Consider the following 19,345-nt stretch of genomic DNA (forward strand, 5'->3'; position numbering starts at 1 on the left):
TCTTAGGAATGGTCCTCCCTTTAGATCCAAATATACATTTTTTTTATCTTCTTGCCCTCATAGAACACCCTCACTTTCCTCAGAGGCAGCAGCCCAAAGTCCCATCCAGCTACTATATCCCACTCAAATTCCAAGATCTCCAGGTGAGGCACCGGTTTGCATGTGGCTCCTAAAGGTCTGGAGCTAAGACAAATTTATCTCCACAGTCACAATGGTGGAGCCCTGGCATAATCTGTGATAAAAATGCCCATAGGAGGCATGTGGGACACCGGAGGCCCCAGCCCTCCGTAGTTATGAAATCCTGTTGGTGAGGCATTGAGGAGGCCCCTTTGCCCTGGCAGTGGGAGTTCCTTGACTGGACTCTGACTCTGCTCTCTGGGAAGAAATCCCTGGCTCATTGTCCTCTAAGACTACAGGCTCCTAGCTCTGGGAGGCTTTCTTGCCCAGTCTCCTCCATGGTCACACATGAAGTGGGTTTTGAGGAGAACGTTCTCCTTGTGAGCTACGCAGCTTAAGACACTCGCTTCACCTAATTCCAATTCCTGCAAGTTGGGGAGTCTGGGGTCCTTTGAAGGTTTCGACATGATGAAGCCTGGCTTGTGTTTTCCTTGGCAATGAAAGTCCCTCGCACACTTAGCAGGCTTCTTCCCTGTTTTTATCCCATCAATTCAATGTGTCAGTAGCAATGTGCCAGAATAACGTATTTTTCTGGACATGAATGTGTTGTTTTAGAACTCTGATTGCCTACTCCATCAGCTGAACAGTGAGCACCTAGAAGTCATCTGAAACCAAAGGCACATACGGGGACTCCTTACCCTTTATTCCATCTTTGCTGAAGGAGTGAAGTACCTTGTCTAACCAAAAAGTCTTAAAGGGCCTTTACTGCTTTTTCAGTCTTATTTTAAACTCTAGAAACAATAGGTGTTTCCAATACTAGACAGCCCAAAATTCCACATTTTATTCCCTTTCCTTTCTCCTGATCTCACTCTTTTCTGGAAAGCCTTTGCCGAACACAGTAAAGAGCCATGGGTCACTTACTTTCTGGATCCTCAGAGCTACATGCTCACTAGCACATAGGACCGTTTTAAGTTATCACAGGAAAGTTTTGCCAATTCACAATATGGATCCCAACCTCTTGAGCCTCCAATAGTTTCATCACCACTCACTACCTCATAGTCAAGGCCACACATTTTAGGTTTTTTTTTACAGCAGCGCTCCACTTCAGAGTATTAATTTTCATGAGTTCAGGTTAGCCCATGGTCACACCTAACTTCAAGGGGCTGGGAGATGTGATTTGGCTGTGTCCAAGTAAAAGAGGAAATGGGATCTAGTTTGCCTGGGACTTTCCTCATGTTAGCATTGTAAGTCGCACTTCCCAGGAATTCCCTCAGTCCCAGGCTGGTACAGACTGTACCATTGGCCATCGTTACATCTGCTTTCTTCTTAAGGAGAGAAACTAAATCTGTTTTCTTGGTCTCCGAGTCTGCAGTAACTACCAACCACTATCAGAGCATGAACTGAATGCACTTGACACAATAGGGCAGATTACTTTAATTGGAATATGTTATTCCTGGAAATTTGAGGCATCTGAGATACAACCTTTGCACATACATTTGCAAACACTGTCTTTGTCCCTAAATGAGTCAGCTATAAAATGTAGTGAAGTTTATACCACCATGAGCAAATGCTACTAACTTAACAAGTGTTTTTAAAGAACTCTCAGAAATAATCTTGCTGAAGGATTCATCCAAGAAGGAATTTAGAATTATTGTTATTATATCACATAAGGCAAGCATATTTCACCAGAAAACAAAGTACCTCATTTATCTTAACGGCAGCTCCTGGGGCTGCCCTTGCGGACAGAGACAGTGTGGCTTGTTCACTATACTATCTCTGGCACATGGAAAGTATTCAATGAAGGTCTCTCAATAAAGTAACACATAGGTTTTTTTACCAGAGAGCCTGTGCCCACATTCTCTAATCAAAAAGGTTGTTTTGTGCCCTGGCCGTTGTGACTCAGTTGGTTGAGCTTCGTCCCATGCATGGAGAGGTCACCAGCTCGATGCCCAGTTTGCAGCTATCCCTAGTGGGAGACATGCAGGAGACAGCCTATCGATGTTTCTCATCAATGTTTCTCTCTCCCTCTCCTTTCCTCTCTAAAATCAATGAAAACCTTTCTACAATAACAAAAGGGCAATACGCTAATTAGACCGGACATCCTTCCCGATGCCCTTCCTGATGAAGCTGGGGCCCGAGGGAAGCCAGCCTGGGTCCTGGGTGTTGGGAGGGAAGCCGGTGCCAGCAGCTGGGGGAAGGAAGGCCTACTCTTGCACAAATTTTCGTGCATTGGGCCTCTACTATGTGTGTGTGTGTGTGTGTGTGTGTGTATACATATACATATACATATACATATACACAGGATTCTGTTGATATATATATCCCACAGAATTCTGTTGATATATCTCAACAGAATCCTAATACTGATTCTCACCAGATATTTATGTGCCAGGCATGTTGAAACAAACATAGAAAGCAGGGAGTGGAAACGTCAGGCCTGTGAGCCAAATCAGCATAGTAAGTGTGCTTTTGCTTGGTCTGCATCGTGTCCAACAATCAGAAATTTTCAGGTAGAGCCTGGATCTTGAAAAATGGGAAGATCTGGCAACACCATGCTTGAATTCCCACAGAGCAACAATTGAATGGAGCTAAGTAGCAACTGGTCCCATTAGTCCGGGAACGGAGCGTACACCCTCCAACTGCCACATTCACAACCACTTCCTGTTGACTCACTCTCTCTGACTCAAGGAACTTCTGTTATATCCCAGAGACATGTTTCCAAAACACCTGGATTGAAGCACAGGTTTATACTGTAATATTGTAGTAATTTTGCACATTTTAAAATGGCCACTGAACCTTCCAATAGCTGTTGATAAATAAAGTCTGATTACTAATCACAGACTTTGGGCCTGCCTGGCATTTCATAACACTGTGTTTACATAGTTTTTTTCCATAAGAAATAACTTCAGTTTCTCTGCCTGTTTCTAATCTTTAATGTCATATTGCTGTTGAAAAGCAGTTGTGTTGCCAGGCCCCTAGTAGCTCCAACTACTTATTTTGCATAAAGCAAGGGCAGAGTAGTATTTATTGAAATAAATGTTCATTTTTAATTTCAGTTATAATTAACTTTTACACATTTCTTACGTAAATTTCAAATTAATTCTGGCATTGCATATTCATCACATAATGAAAAGTAAATTTTTGCTTTAAAAGTATGCAAAAAAACACAGTTGCTGAGTTATGAACATTGTTAATTTGAAACAAATCATTCATTCATTCAGATCATGTAAAATTCTGTTTCTCCTTTACTGATCAGCAGTCTCTCCTGCTGCAATTGCTGATGTCATGAACACCCAGCACTGGTACAACATTCTATTCCTGTTAAATCTTTCCTGCTCCACTGAACATTAAGTGTGATACACTCAATTATGTAATAACTCACAGACCAACAAAGGCCTAATCACGTCTGTACACAAGAAGTAAAATGCCTTTTTAAATTACCTTAAACATCCTGAAATATAAGTCAATCACTTAAAGCAGCAATGTGCTTTAAGGATTTTTAAAACATGCAATACCTATTTACTCAGGGGCACTCACCTCTTTTCCCTTAGGTTGTCAAATAAAAAAATGACAATAGCCAACACAACAATAGCTTTCTGGTGTGACTGAATCAAAATCATAACTATTTTTTGTCACATCAGCAAAAAATGTTTTTATGTATACCACAGAATTTTTATAATTAGTTTATATGTGCCCCAAGGTGAAAAAGGTTGAAAATTTCTGACTTAAGCATGTTTAGCAATTACTAAAATGAACATATATGGAAAAACACATTTTGATTTTAACTCATTCTTATTTCACATACAATATTCAGCTCCAAAATGTCACAGGAGTGCCACATTTTATTTGTGTTGTTTTTTAAAAATATTTTTAAAATAGATTTTATAGAGAGAGGAAGAGATAGAAACATTGATTAGAGAGAATCATCAACTGGCTGTCTTCCGCACACCCTCTACTGGGGATCAAGCAGGAAACTTGGGCATGTGCCCTGACAGGGAATCAAACCAGTGACCTCTCAGTGCATGGGATAACGCTGATCCACTGAGCCGGGCAGGAGGACCACATTCTAAATAAAAAGGCCCCAATTCCATTAAATAACCTCGAAGAAAGTTCTCCATTATCTGAATGACACGTTGACATATAATTTACAAATTTTCCACAATTACCACCTTTGGCATTGAGGCTCTTCATTGAAAACATAAAGATAAAATGAGTAGAGATTTTATTCACTACAGTTTTCTTTTTAAAGGAAATATAATTATTACATAAATATCCCTTTAAGCCAAAGTTATATAATCTTTAAATTAATATGACAACAATTTTTTTAAGTCCTCTCCAATTTCCCTAGACTATTGCCAATGGCTTATGGTAATCAGCAGTTACTGTTCACCATGAGCTCTGTGTGGCCACACCAGTCACTTTGAGCTTTATAACACACACACACACACACCGCCCATTTCTTTTCAGGGAACTCTGATGTTCCATTCATCTGTCCATCTCCCAACAGCACTATATTAGAGAATGAAGGATTCAGAAAAATTAAGTCCTTGTTCTGCAAATCCTTAAGTAGGCCTTAGAGCTCAGGAATACCGATTCCCATTGGGTGGAAGGGGCATGGGAAGGGACCAGTGCTGAGGTCCTTGGGCAGATTACAGAGCTGGTAAATCCAGCCTGTTTACTGTGACAGGAGCTGGCACTGCTCCTAGAACAGAGTGGGACCCCTCAGGCTCACTTCTCAGGTGCCCACTTGCTTTAGGTTTCTAAATTTTACATTTTGACCTATTTTATAGTCTTAGGCATCAACTGGGACCAGCAGTGGGCAAAATATGGCCCATGGGCCGGATCCGGCCCATTTGAAATGAATAAAACTATTGAAAAAAAAGACCGTACCCTTTTATGTAATGATGTTTACTTTGAATTTATATTAGTTCACACAAACACTCTCCATCCATGCTTTTGTTCCGGCCCTCCAGTCCAGTTTAAGAACCCATTGTGGCCCTTGAGTCAAAAAGTTTGCCCACCCCTGAACTGGGAGGGATACCCTTGTTCATCTAGACCAGTGATGGCGAACCTTTTGAGCTCACCTCTGACACGCGCGTCATAGGTTCGCCATCACTGATCTAGACCCACTTCAAACGCAGTAGAGGAAACCTGTCTTTTGCTTGGACATTCCCAGGAGATAGAACCTCAATCCACAATAGGAAAGACATCCCAACTCAGGGTGTTCTTAAAGTGGCAACTAGCTTCTCTAACTTCCATCTTTTGATCCTAAAGCTGCTTAGTGGGATTATACATAGAATAAGGCTCATTCCCCTCAGCTGTGAACACTGGAAGATTACGACTTTCATGGACTCCTAGAAATTTAAAGCCACAGGGGAACTTAGAGACTATTTCTTTCAATACCCCACATCAGTCCTGTGAGGTGAAGCCATTTGTCCAGGTCACACTAGTCTGAAGAACTAAGCTCCTGTCTCCCTTCACTACGTCTCTCTACCCACTGGCTGAAATAATGCAATGTCTATGTCTTTTTACTTCTATAGGCAAACCACTAGCACTCCCACTTTGCCCAACCCTTTTATCCTTCTTCAAGATTTTACTAATCAAATTGTTTTAGCTTTAGCTAGAAATAGTTGTGGAAATGATCGCAATTATGTTAACACTGTAATATGAAAACACTTGTTTATCAACATTTTATATGCTTTATTGAAAGTTGACAAGTGCAACAGTTAAATACAGTGACACCTTACAACTGTGTAGAGAACATGCACAGAAACATATGCGTATAACTACTATACAGGTAATAGGCAGAACCCCCTACTGGGAAATTCATCTCATTAGCTAAAACTGATCATTTTTCAAAGTATTCAACCAGCTCAATCAAAACACTTCAGTGAACAGGAATTTACTTCAAGATATTCAGCAGCTATAAGATTTCAGATTACACAAAGTGACTAACTGGGCCAAATTCTTAAAATTTCTTTAGGTGTGGTTTTCTTCACATAGCATTTTTAATGTAATCTCTATTAAAGACAATCCACACCTCTTCAAGACAGCCAATGAAACATCTAAATTTCAATCTGTACAACCTAAATAGTAGTTAGTCCTCTATTGTACAAAATAGGTATACTACATACACAAATATATAATAAGCAAAACATCCTTCATGGTAAGATAGCCTAGGTCCAGTTACCTGTCACCTTTTAGTCACTCTAATAGTTTTGTGTCATCCACTGTTTCAGCAAGAGGCACACAGTACAGTTGTTTTTTATGGATTTTGGTGACAATCAATGAACTGTTTCCCCTCATGTAAGAAGAGACTATGCACCAGTCTTTCCTTTTACCTCCCTTTCAAGTTCCTCATGGGGAGAAGAGGAGAGAGGACAGTCCAGCGGAGCTCCACTGCTCCGAAGCCCCATGTTGTACACTATGTGCAAGCAGAACTCCTGAAAGTGAGGGCAGGGAGCAGGGAAGGGGTAGAAAGGCACACAGCTCCTCAGCATGAATTAAACCATTTCTCAAACATCTGCCAAGCTGCATGAGGTCCCAGTATATCCATGCTAATTCTCTTAACCACCCAAGGAGCAACCACAGCCCGAGGAGCCTCTTCCAGCGAAGAAGAGGCCAGAGAATGACTCAACGTCTAGCTACTTCAGTGAGACCCCATGTTGTACACTATGTGCAAGCAGAACTCCTGAAAGTGAGGGCAGGGAGCAGGGAAGGGGTAGAAAGGCACACAGCTCCTCAGCATGAATTAAACCATTTCTCAAACATCTGCCAAGCTGCATGAGGTCCCAGTATATCCATGCTAATTCTCTTATTCACCTTTAATTCACCCAACTAAGAAATTTCTTCAAGCAAAAAGCACATGGGTGTTTAATACTGGAAAAAAGAGATAATGGCATATATCAGTCTCACGTCTCTTTTGCAGCGCGCAATGAAATGGGTGGTTGTGGAGGTGGATTCCCCCTAGTACATCATCTCGGGTCTGTTGAGTTCAGACAGCAGCAGCCAGTTCTGCAGGGGGCATAGGAGGCTATGCAGTTGGTCCTGAGCCCTGGGAGGCTGGCTGGGCCGGGGGCTGTGTGGTCCCCTGCGGCTGTGTGGTGGCAGGGGGGGAGCCAGTCTGCAGCTGGGCCTGAAACTGGGCAAGCTGCTCAGGACTGGCCAGTGTCTTCAGCAAATTGTTTTCCTGCTCCAGCTGGGAATTTTTCTCTATTAGTTCTTTGATTTGCTCTTTGAGGACCTCCACTTCCTCTCTAACCGCATACATCAAATGGCTTTTCACCAGATCCTGAAAGGGAGAGGAAAAAAAGGGTTTAACTTTCTACTTACTATTTCCCAGACTCTATTTCTAAAGTATGATTTTGCCTGGTTCTCCTACTCATTTACATAACCTGCCTTTATTGTTCATTTAATGGCAAGGGGAAAATATACGGAATGCAATCACAACAGTTTAATACTTAAGTTTAATGTGTAACTGATGAACTTTTTAAATCTATGCTCTTTTTGCAGCCCTTAGCCAACAACGCAAACAATCCATTTCCTATTTGAGGTGGCACTGTGCACAGGGCTCCGAGTCGCCAAGCAGGAGCCGGCCGCAGGGATGACCAGGCCACTTCCCCGCCCCCAAGTCCCTCCGCCCTCCGCCGCCACCAGACCGACCGCCTCCCTCAGCACCGGCTGCAGCCAGTTCCTACAGAGCAAGTTGCCGCATTTTCCTCCCTCCACCCTCACCGCCCCCCCTTTCATGATTAAGCTGACATCACAGAAACCTGAGCAGCCGTTGCAGCCAATGAGAGCTCGATTTATTTATAGCTCCGAATTAAAAGGTTCAGAGTTTGCCTAGCAACAGTGGGCAGAGAATCCCGTGAGAAGAGCCACAGGCGCTGCTCCAATAACAAAGAACGGCCAAGGCGGAAATAAAAAATAGGAGAAATCCAAGCGCAGGCTGGGAAGACAAAACTTTTTTCGGATCCGTCTTCATTGTGCAGTCACCTGTGTCCCTGGAGCCCATCTGTGCCCGGTCTACAAGGCCCCTTCTAGAGATCCTCACTTCTGGGGTCTCCGCCCCACCCGGGATCCCCAGTGAACCTTAGGATTTCTAGTAAAGCCACATCCCTAGAGATGCGCTCACGACCGAAGGACATGCAGGGCCAAGCACTTCCCTAGCAATTCCCCCGGCAAAAGGGACACCTCTGCACAGATCCCAACGTGGGAGAGGGCGGTCTTGGAAAGAACAGTCAATATTCAGCGCCCCCTTCTCTCTCCAAAGCAGCCCTGGTTCGCGGCTTCGCCCTGGCAGAATGGAGGCAGTGCAGGCATTTCTGAATGTATGAAGAGCAATCATCATCTTAACTGCGAATGCACTGGTTCCATCCTAAGACATCTCGCTTTTTGTACTGTGCCCACATTAGTACAAACGATTTGTAATCAGTACATACCATAGCTTGCTCGATTTTGTTGTCAATAGCTACCACACTTGCACCAGAGGAGCTGGAAAAAAAAGGGGGGGGGGATCAATAAATGGAATTATCTTAAACGTCCAACAAACACACAAAAGGATTTCCTAATTCTGTGATGTTTCTAGCATCATTTTTGAAATATTCTTTAAGGCTATGTAATTATATTTTCCTCCAGAAAAACATAAGTCACTCTTTTAATAACGAATATCCATACATTTTCCTATTTTAGTGAGCCACAAAGGGCTAAATTACATAATGTGCTAAAAGCCCGTTCTCTGGCCAGGCTGGCGAAAAGAAGGCTATTCTAAACATTGCAAAAAGCAACATCCATGTCACCAGATCTCTCGGCAATGGACAAAGGAATTTGCCGGGCTATCTTTCACCTGCATTATTACAAGTACCTCGAGTAAATTTTTAAAAACTATCCCAGCCGACATTTACCTATTGTCAAGTCTCACAGAGGCGTTTTCAGTCCCCAGCAAGGATGACAAGAAAGAAATTGAGAAATGTCTCAGTTGGTAAACTCCTAGATCCATCGCCACTGGTCTACACCATTGGGATTTCATGCAATTGCAGCCAAAAACACCCTCGCGGCAACAAAAAAAAAAAAAAAAGGAAAAAGAAAAAAAAGGGAGGGAATATGAGCAGCCTGTCTGAGCTAGGTAAAAATCTTCCAGCTCTCTGCTGCCAGGGAGAAACAGAGAACAGCTGCCCTAATTTACAGAGACCCGGCGTCTGGGGCTGGCGATCCAGGAAAGATGCCGATCGCAGTGCTGTGCTGAGAAGACTCTCAGGTCGGCAGCCGGGCTCCACTAGGATCTAGACCAGGGCTCTGGTCTCGGTGCAAAATATATTCAGGGAAGAGCCGCGCCAATTGGCCAGCGCGCCAATGGAGCCGCCCCTTCTCCCTGCTCCCGGCTCCCTTCCCCGCCCTCCTCCCGCTCTGCTGCCTTCCCCCCCCATCCCCCGCCCCCAGCCTCCGATCCGCTCATCGGGTGGGCTGGCCAAGGCCGCACTCGCGGGGGCCCGGGTGCGGGGCCTCCGAGCCTCCACTGCCTCCAAAAGCCGGACCACTGCTTCGGCAAAAACGTCAAGAGATCCGGAAAAATACGATCGGGGCCCCGCACGTGCTTACGTTTATGGAAGTCAGACCCCGTCCCTGGAGCTGCCTGTCCCCGCGGCTGCAGATCGGCAAAAGCTTCCTATTTGCAACCAGAACCGTCTGAGCTACTGGGCATGCCCAGTCCTACTGCTAAGACTTGCAGGAGCTCCAGTGTCTCGATTTCAATTATCTAGTTCTTACAGGCAGCAGTAACGGGAGGATTTTACAGGCGGTTTTATTTATAAAGATGATAACCTTGCTGTAATAATACTTCTGTTTAAAGCCTATGAATTTTACACTCGATCTTAGAGTGAAAAAAATCAAATTTGCTTTTTGAGAAATATTACCTTTCCGTGAATTTATTACTTGTAGAAACAAAAAACATTACATCGTCAGCTAGGCACATATATATTGAAGCAAAAAGTAATCTAACAGATAAAATCAAGGGGATCCTCCCCAAATATCCCTAAAGCGGGAAGCCTTAACATAGCCATCACTTCTTTTTCTACTTATAGCTAGAAAAATCAATCTACAGGTTGGATCCTACTTAGAGCTGTTTTCAGTAAGTCCCTAAGGCAAATGTTGGGAGTTTAATGGCTATTTTTATAAGCTCAATCCTACAGAGGGGCTGAGGAACTGTAAAATATGTATTTCACCTTTTTGACCACAATGACAAAATAATTCCCTTCTCCAAACTCAAATCAAGAGATCTGGTGTGGCCGAAACCTGTTTGGCTCAGTGGATAGAGTGTCGGCCTGCAGACTGAAAGGTCCCAGGTTCGATTCCGGTCAAGGGCATGTACCTGGGTTGCAGGCACATCCCCAGTGGGAGATGTGCAGGAGGCAGCTGATCGATGTTTCTCTCTCATCGATGTTTCTTACTCTCTATCTCTCTCCCTTTCTCTCTGTAAAAAATCAATAAAATATATTTTTTTTAAAAAAGAGATCTGGTGTGAAATAGCTTAACCCGTTATATGTCCTCTATTAACTTGAAATATTCAGGGATGCATCATTTGAGGTAACAATTTAATAATACTGAAAATTAAAGACCTTAAATTTGCTTACTATAAATTATAGTTTGCGACTCAATACAGTTAAAAAGGTAAATTTAACCTCGACAATACTGCCCTCTAATGGCATAATAGTATAAAACCAGAAACCAAAAAGCACTAGCTTTCTAATCCATAGACAAGTTGTGTCATCACAAATAATTCCAACATAAAATTTGATTATGGAACATGTTATAGTCACACACACACACACACACACACACACACACACACACACAGTCTTGTCTTTTCTCTCTCAAAGAAGCATTCTCCCTCAAGCAGCATCCTTTTAATTTAAAACATTTTAATTGCCATCACAGCCTTTCAGACATTCTTTTAAATTGACCCAATAATGGCAAGGAGCATTTGGTTTTAAAAACTGTACACAGTGATTAGGAACCAAATCTGGTGAATGTGGTAGGTGATGGAAAGGGCAACTCTCTTTTCGGTTAAAATCTAAAGTGTGATTGACTATAAAGCAATAACATTTTTTATTTTAAGGTTCACATTATTCTCCAAATTTCAAAGCTTTGTTTTTTAATAACAAGGAAAATCTGTTAGCATATTTATATTTTATAAAAATTAATATGTAGCCCTGACCGGTTTGGCTCAGTGGATAAAGCGTCGGTCTGCGGACTCAAGGGTCCCAGGTTCGATTCCGGTCAAGGGCATGTACCTTGGTTGTGGGCACATCCCCAGTGGGGGTTGTGAAGGAGGCAGCTAATCGATGTTTCTCTCTCATTGATGTTTCTAGCTCTCTATCCTCTCCCTTTCTCTCTGTAAAAAAATCAATAAAATATGTTTAAAAAATTAATATGTATACTATCTCATGATAGAAATTTATTTGAGGAAGGTACCCATTTTTAGTAAAAAAAAAAAAAAAAAACCAGAGTAAGTGGAAGCTTAAAAATCATAACTTGAACATGCATATGGTCCCTATATCTATGAATGCTAGACAGAATTATTACTTTAAAGGTTAAATTTATCACTAAAACTACCTATAATTAAGTTTATTTACATATTTGAACTGCTCAGGAAAAATTAAAGCATCATCTTAAGCTAGAGATTAACCAAAGAACATATATGCATAACCCATGGATAGACAATAATGTGGTGAAGAGCTGGGGAGTGGATGGGAGTAGGATGGAGGGGGCCAATGGGGGGGAAGGGGGGACATCTGTAATACTTTCAACAATAAAGATAAATTTAAAAGAATAAAAATTAAAAAGCTGAAAAAAACACAACACCTTAAAGCAGCGGTTCTCAACCTGTAGGTCACGACCCCTTTGGGGGTCGAACGACCCTTTCACAGGGGTCGCCTAATCATTATGCTTTAATTATGTTCAATTTGTAACAATGAAAATACATCCTGCATATCAGATATTTACAATTCATAACAGTAGCAAAATTAGTTATGAAGTAGCAACGAAAATAATTTCATGGTTGGGGTCACCACAACATGAGGAACTGTATTAAAGGGTTGCGGCATTAGGAAGGTTGAGAACCACTGCCTTAAAGTCATCTATAAAAATAAACTTAAAATTCCCAGCTGAAGTTTAAATTACTGAATTAACTGAATTTTATTTATTCATGATGTTCTTCAAAACAAACAAAAATGTTTTGTTTTTCATTTCATTCATTTCAACTGATCTTCCATTGTATTAAGCTATAGAAGACAAAATACAAGCATATTTAACCCATATATCTTATAGTCATCTCCAATATTTTGCTATTTTAAGTAAAATTGCAAGAAATGTCTTTGTACATACATCCTTGAACATTTGTGTATATACTTCTGGAATATTTGCAGGGCCAAAAGATATGCAACAAAAAGGATTAGAAACATATTTCTTTTCATATATTTCAATAAATGTGCTAAGATTCCTTTAAAAATAGATTTTTGTCTGAAAACTAAAAAGATAATTTTAAAAAGAAGGCAAAGAACTTGGAGGAACTCTCCATGGAGGAAACCCCATTGATCAGAAATTTCTGAAGCACAGATGGCTAATTGCTCTCAAAGATTCTTCTCTTTGCAAAACAAAACATCTGAGTCTAACATGCAGCCAGAGCTCAACAAAGGCTAGCGGACAGGACAGGAGAAGACCACCATGCCTCCAGGAGAGACTCCTGAGGGTGTGAAAGATAATAACCATCTTCAGCATTGGACAGAGATCAGGTCTCACTCCAGAGAGGAATCTGGAGCACAGGAAACAGCCTGGACATTTGAAATTAGGCGTTTTGTTGTTGTTGTATTTGTTTTTCTGTTCCATTTTGCCTAAGAGCCTTTTTCCCTGGGTTCCAGTTTAATCACTTCTGCATACTAGTCGCACACATCCTAGGATATGAGAAGAGGAGCAAGGGCAGGGCCTGTATCTTTCTGATTCAATGACGTGCTTTTCTTCCAAACTTGATCTGACTTGACTAATACAGGTTAACAGTTTGGGAATCCATCACTCAAAAGGATAATCTACATCTCCCCTGTCCAAACTAAAAAAATCTTTACAAATCTAAAGTGACTGCGAGAGAAGAGGCTAAAGCATATCACCCTGCACCTGACCAAATCACTGTTGTCTAGGCCTACAGGTCACTTCCCCTTTCCTAGTTTATTCTCACTAGACACTGGGAATAGGGTTACCAGGTCTAGCAAATGAAATTACAGGATCCTCGGTTAAAGGTGACTTGCAGATAAACAACAAGTAATATTTTAGTGTTGGGTTCCACATACTGTCAGAACAAGAAGCAATTCAAAAGAAATCAAAACAAGAAAATTTAAAATTATTTTAAATTTCCTTGATTTCTATAGAAAAGTTGGAAGATAAAGGTGAGAAACGCCATCAAAAAGTAGAATGACCCCGTTTGAGGGAAGCATCCAGGAGGCAGTGTGGAGAAGGGGTTTAAAGACCTGAATTTGTGCCGCTAGGCTTGTACGATCTACTGTTTGGCCCTGGATTGTGGACATGAGCTGCAGCCACCAGCCAGGCTTCCTGCCTGTGACTCATGGACGGTCAAGAGCCAGAGATTTTAACTGGTCTTGTTATTTCTCCTGGCACAGGCTGGTCAAGGACCAATGGCTGAGAGCAACCAAGAACAGGGTTCAGTCATGAATGGGTTTTTGCAACAATTGCAACTAGGCCATCAGTCACTGGTTTCCTAGGGCAGCCCCTCCATGTGAATTGCTTACTGCACAGGCTCACCCTTCCAGGTCCTGCAACCCAAAGCTCTGGACACAGAGCCCAGCAGTATTCAATGGTCGTGTAAAAAGCACAATAAAATTTGAAATGCGTGCCATGCAGAAAAAAAAGAAAAAGAAGTGAGAAGAGACTATGGGATGAATCTAGGAGGTCCACCATCAAAATAGAATGAATTCCAAAAACAAAGAACAGAGGAAAGGACATTTATAAAAGAAATAATTCAAGATTTTTTTCCAGAACTAAATGACATGACCAAATGGCCACCACAATAAATGAACAAGCCCTACTTGTTTCCATCATGAAACTCAAATCACTTGGACAAAATCCTAAAAGCTTCAAACAGAAAAGGAAAAAAAATTTACAAACACAGGAACTAGTATCAGAATGGCTGGCTGTGCTGGCTGCCAGAGAACAATGGAGAAAATGTCCTTAAAATTCTGGAAGAAAAATATTTTTCAGTTGGCCAAATCATCATATAAGTGTAAAAGTAGAATAAAAACATTTTCGACATTTCAGACACCAAAATGAGGAACAAATCTAGAAAAGGGGTTAAACAAGATGAATAAATCCTAGAGATCTGCTATACAACCTTGTACCTACAGTCAACAATACTGTGCTGTGGTTCATTTAAAACTTTTTCAAGAGCATGGATCTTAGGTTTAGTGTACTTACCACAATAAAATAATTTTTAAAAAATAAGAAATGTTGTATATTCCAAAAGTTGAGAGAGAGGGTTGGGGAGTGGGGGAAAACGACACATGAACCAGGGACTCAAACATTGGAGAGAAAGAAGGGAATCCACACAGAATGATGGGAAAGGAAACCCCAGCACCGCAGCTGCTGAGCAAGCCAGGCAGCAAGTGGTGTGTATGGAGCACAAGAAGGTGAGCGCCTTGGGACAGAGCGCTCCAGTGGCATAACCATGCCCAGGGCGGGGAGCTACTGACAGGTATATGATGGATCTCATGAAGCCATTAGATACGTTTGAAGACGGTTTTACAGAAAACAAAAGCAAGAAAAATAGTATGCTTATAAATAAAATTTACATATTTATATTAATCTTTATTGGTTTAACTTTTAAAAGGGTAACTGTTGAGAAGGTGGTGGGAAGAAAAAAATGTGTGGTAACAATGATTTAAAAGTGCTAAATTGTAATCTATTAGGTGTAGCTTGATTGGAAAATATAAAAATTGAAAAAGGAAGAAGTGACAATATAAATATTTTACATGGACATGTATAGGCAAATATGAGAAGACATAAAAATGAAAAGTGGCTGCTTCTGAGGAATACACTCAAGGACTGAAAAATGAGGAGCTGCTAATATTGTTTTTTTCTATTCACTCTATTTGATCTTTAAGTGTGTTCAGGCATTGCTTTGATTTAAAAAAAAACAACACTGTATTTTAAAAAAAAGAGAGAGAGAATGGGATCTGCAGAGGGTCCCTCTGCTCCCAGGCTTCGGCTGAGCACTTATCAGCACATGCTGCCTGAGAAATGAGACTGGGGAAAGAGCCATGCAACAGAAGCAGGCAGAATAATTTTTGGAAATCACATAGGGTCAGGAATAGTTGGTGTTACTACTAGCTTGAGTAAAAAAAAAAAAACTTGTAAACACGGGGCACTAAATATTCAGAAGGATACTATCAAAGCAGTGAAGAAAACTTAGTTCTAAACTGAAGGATGTTTTGGTCTTCTATATAGTTTAAAGGGAAGGCTTGAAAAGTTCAAACTGTTTCCAAGTAACTTAATTTTGTCCCAAAGCAAAGCTCAAGGATATTAAATAAAATACAGTTAGCATCCAATAATTTACAATGTCTGGTATCCAATGAAAAGTACCAGGCATACAAACAAGCAAGGAAATATGACTCATAATGAGAAAGAAAACCAATCAATTAGAATGACCCAGATATGACAAAGATGATATAATTCCAGTCAAAAACATGAAAACAATTATTATAACCATATTTTACATGTTCAAAAAGGTAGAGGAAAACATTATCATATTAAGTAGAGGTATTGATGGTATAAAGAAAACCCAAATTAGATTAATGAAAATGAAAAATACAATGTTTAAGAACAAAAATACACTGCATGGGATTAACAGCAGATTAGACAGGGATGAAGAAATATTAGTGATATATCAGCAACAGAAAGTATCCTATATAATAAAGAGCTAATATGCTAATTAGATTGAACAACAGAATGACCGTCCGGAAAACCTTCTGGACAAAGCCAGGGCTGCAAGGGCCAAGCTCCTTGCACAAATTTCATGCATTGGGCCTCTAGTCCAAAATAACTGGAAAAAAAAAGAAAACTGAAAAAAGAACAAACAAATGAACAAAAAGGGGGAGGGGGAAGTGGGCTGAAAGAGATTAATGGGGGGAAAAAAGAGGAACTATGTAATACTTTCAACAATAAAGATTTTTTTTTTTTAAAAAAAAAAACCTCAAGCAAGAGAACTGTGAAGAAAACTATAAGGTTATCATAATTATCATAATCAAATAGCTTAAAACCAGTGATAATGAAACAAAAATACACTGCATGGGATTAACAGCAGATTAGACAGGGATGAAGAAATATTAGTGATATATCAGCAACAGAAAGTATCCTATATAATAAAGAGCTAATATGCTAATTAGATTGAACAACAGAATGACCGTCCGGAAAACCTTCTGGACAAAGCCAGGGCTGCAAGGGCCAAGCTCCTTGCACAAATTTCATGCATTGGGCCTCTAGTCCAAAATAACTGGAAAAAAAAAGAAAACTGAAAAAAGAACAAACAAATGAACAAAAAAGAAAGAATCATTGAACTTTGGGGCAATTTCAGGCAAATATATGTAATAAATTCCCTAAAGAAGAAAAAGAGGGAATGAGGAAAATGATTTGAAGTAATAATGGTAATTTTCTTCAAAGTTTATTTAAACAATAAATCCACAGATCTAAGAAGCTAGACAAACCTCAAGCAAGACTGTTGAACCTCAGAGGAAAGGCAGGGGAGATGAAATAAGTGGGTGGGTGGGAAGAGACCAACCAAGGAACTTGTATGCATATATGCACAACTGACGGACACAGACAATGGGGTGGTGAGAGCCTGGGCGGGGGAGGGTGAAGTGGGCTGAAAGAGATTAATGGGGGGAAAAAAGAGGAACTATGTAATACTTTCAACAATAAAGATTTTTTTTTTTTAAAAAAAAAAACCTCAAGCAAGAGAACTGTGAAGAAAACTATAAGGTTATCATAATTATCATAATCAAATAGCTTAAAACCAGTGATAATGAAAACAATCTTAAAAGCAGCCAGAGAAAAGAAGTAGTAATACAAAGAGCAACAAATAAGAATGGTAGCAGATTTCTGGGTGGAAACTAGACAGAAGCTAGACAGAAGACAGTGCAGCAATATTTTTAAACTGCTAAAAGAAAAATCTTAATGTCCAGTAAAAGTATCAAAGTTAACGCAAAATCAGATATCTAAAAACTGTAACAATTCATCAGCAGCAAACCTTCATTATAAGAAATTTTAAAATAAGTTCTTCAAGCAGAAGGGAAAATGGATACCAGAAGGAAATCTAGATCTATACAAAAAAAGTGAGAAGCAGCAGAAATGGTAAATACTGGTAAGTGGTTAAATAAAAATAAATAAATTCCTATTTAAATCTCTTTTAAAAAGAGAAAGCAAAAATAATAGCAATGTATTGGGGGTGGGAGTGGGGGCTGTACCATATGTAGAAATAAAATGTATGACAAAAATAGAATACAGGCCAAGAGGCCTTCCACTTGAAAGAAGACTGTGATAAGCTAAAGATGTGCAGTTGACCCTTGGACAACATGGGTTTGAACTGCACAGGTCCACTTATACAACGATATTTTTCAATAAATATCTGTACTGTTTTGCATTTGTAGTTGGGAGTCTGCAGAAGCAGAGGACCAACTATATGCATGCATTAATCTTCACCATTTTAAATAGAGGACATGAGCATCCATGGATTTTGGTATCCACAGGGGTCCTGGAACCAATCCCCCACATATATCACGGGACAAATAAGTTTTGTGAAGTCAAAAGCTGTATGTGATTTTTGACCACAGGAGGGTTGGTGCCCCTAAACCCCTTTTTTGTTCAAGGGTCAATTGTACACTACAAACTCTAAAACAATTGAAATGACAGTATAAAGAGCTATAGCTAATAAATCAATAAGGAGAGAAAACAGAATCATAAGAAAATATACAATCTAAAGAAGGTAGAATTAGAGGGAAAGAAGAATACAAACAGAACAAAAAACAACTATCAATACTCACAGTAAATGTAAATATTCTCAATTAAGCACCATAATTAAAAGGTAAAAATTGTCAGGTTGGATAAAAAAAGCAAGACCCAACTATATACTGCTTATAAAAAATACTAGAGGCCCGGCCCACGAAATTTGTGCACGAGGGGTGGGGGTGGGGGGATTCCCTCAGCCCAGCCTGCACCCTCTCCAATTGGGGACCCCTTGGGGGATGTCCAACTGCTGGTTTAGGTCCAATCCCTCTGGGCCTAAACCTAAACTGGCATTCAGATATCCCTCTCTCAATCTGGGACTGCTGGCTCCTAACCTCTTGCCTGCCTCCCTACCTGATCACCCCTAACTGCCTCTGCCTTGGGCCCCCCACCCGCTGTGGCAGCTGCCTCTGCCTCATCCCCCGTGCTGCGGCTTCGTCTGGAAGGTCGTCCTGAAGGACATTCGGAAGGTTGTTCTCCTGTCTGGTCTAATTAGCATATTACACTTTTATTATTATAGATAGGCTCCTGCCTCTGCCTCTGCCTGCCGGCCTGATCACCCCTTACTGCTCTCTCCTGCCGGCCTGGTTACCTCCAACTGCCCTCTCCTGCTGGCCTGATCACCCCTAACTGCCCTCCCCCCGGCCCCCACCACTGTGGCTTTGTCCAGAAGGACGTTCGGAAGACATCCTGTCTATCCTGTCTAATTAGCATATTACCCTTTTATTAGTATAGATAATATTCTATTTTCACATGTTATCTTTACAATTTTCCTTATTGTCTTATAATTTGCATAACTAACATGTATAAACTTTTTAATTTTTAATATTTAGTTTCAGTTAATCCTCACCTGAAGATATTTTTCTATTGATTTTTAGAGGGCGTGGAAGGGATGGTGAGAGACAGAGAAACATTGAGAGAGAGAGAGACACATCAAGTGGTTGCCTCCCACACGGCCCCAACCAGGACATAGGATTGAGCCTGCAACCAAGGTATAGGTCCTTGACCAGAATCAAACCCAGGACCCTTCAGTCTGAGGGCTGATACTCCCACTGAGCCAAACCAGCTAGGACATAAAAGCTTTTTAATGAAATATTTCAAAAGTATATTTAAAAAAATAAGTATAGCCGTAGCCAGTTTGGCTCAGTGGATGGAGCATCGGCCTTCCGGC

At 40.8% G+C, this 19,345-nt stretch overlaps 1 protein-coding gene across 5 annotated transcripts in view; it reads right to left on the reverse strand.

Moving 5' to 3' along the window:
* Positions 1–6,929: 6,929 nt before the first annotated feature.
* TSC22D1 (TSC22 domain family member 1) overlaps positions 6,930–19,345 on the reverse strand; it is a 141,123-nt gene continuing 128,707 nt past the window's right edge. For 3 of the 5 annotated variants that reach the window (XM_006755314.2, XM_015558473.1, XM_015558472.1), the window contains exons 2-3: positions 8,559–8,610; positions 6,930–7,408 (exon numbers count right to left, since the gene is read on the reverse strand). In XM_006755314.2, coding sequence (XP_006755377.1) covers positions 7,151–7,408; positions 8,559–8,610 — 310 coding nt within the window. In that variant the 3' untranslated portion in view covers positions 6,930–7,150. Of the gene's footprint in view, positions 7,409–8,558; positions 8,611–9,020; positions 9,429–9,714; positions 9,804–19,345 lie in introns of those variants that run through there. The other 2 variants (XM_006755319.2, XM_006755320.2) reach the window with 2 other exon arrangements.

This window comes from Myotis davidii, unplaced genomic scaffold (assembly GCF_000327345.1).
Source record: "Myotis davidii unplaced genomic scaffold, ASM32734v1 scaffold1572, whole genome shotgun sequence".
In the NCBI taxonomy this organism is placed as follows: domain Eukaryota; kingdom Metazoa; phylum Chordata; class Mammalia; order Chiroptera; family Vespertilionidae; genus Myotis; species Myotis davidii.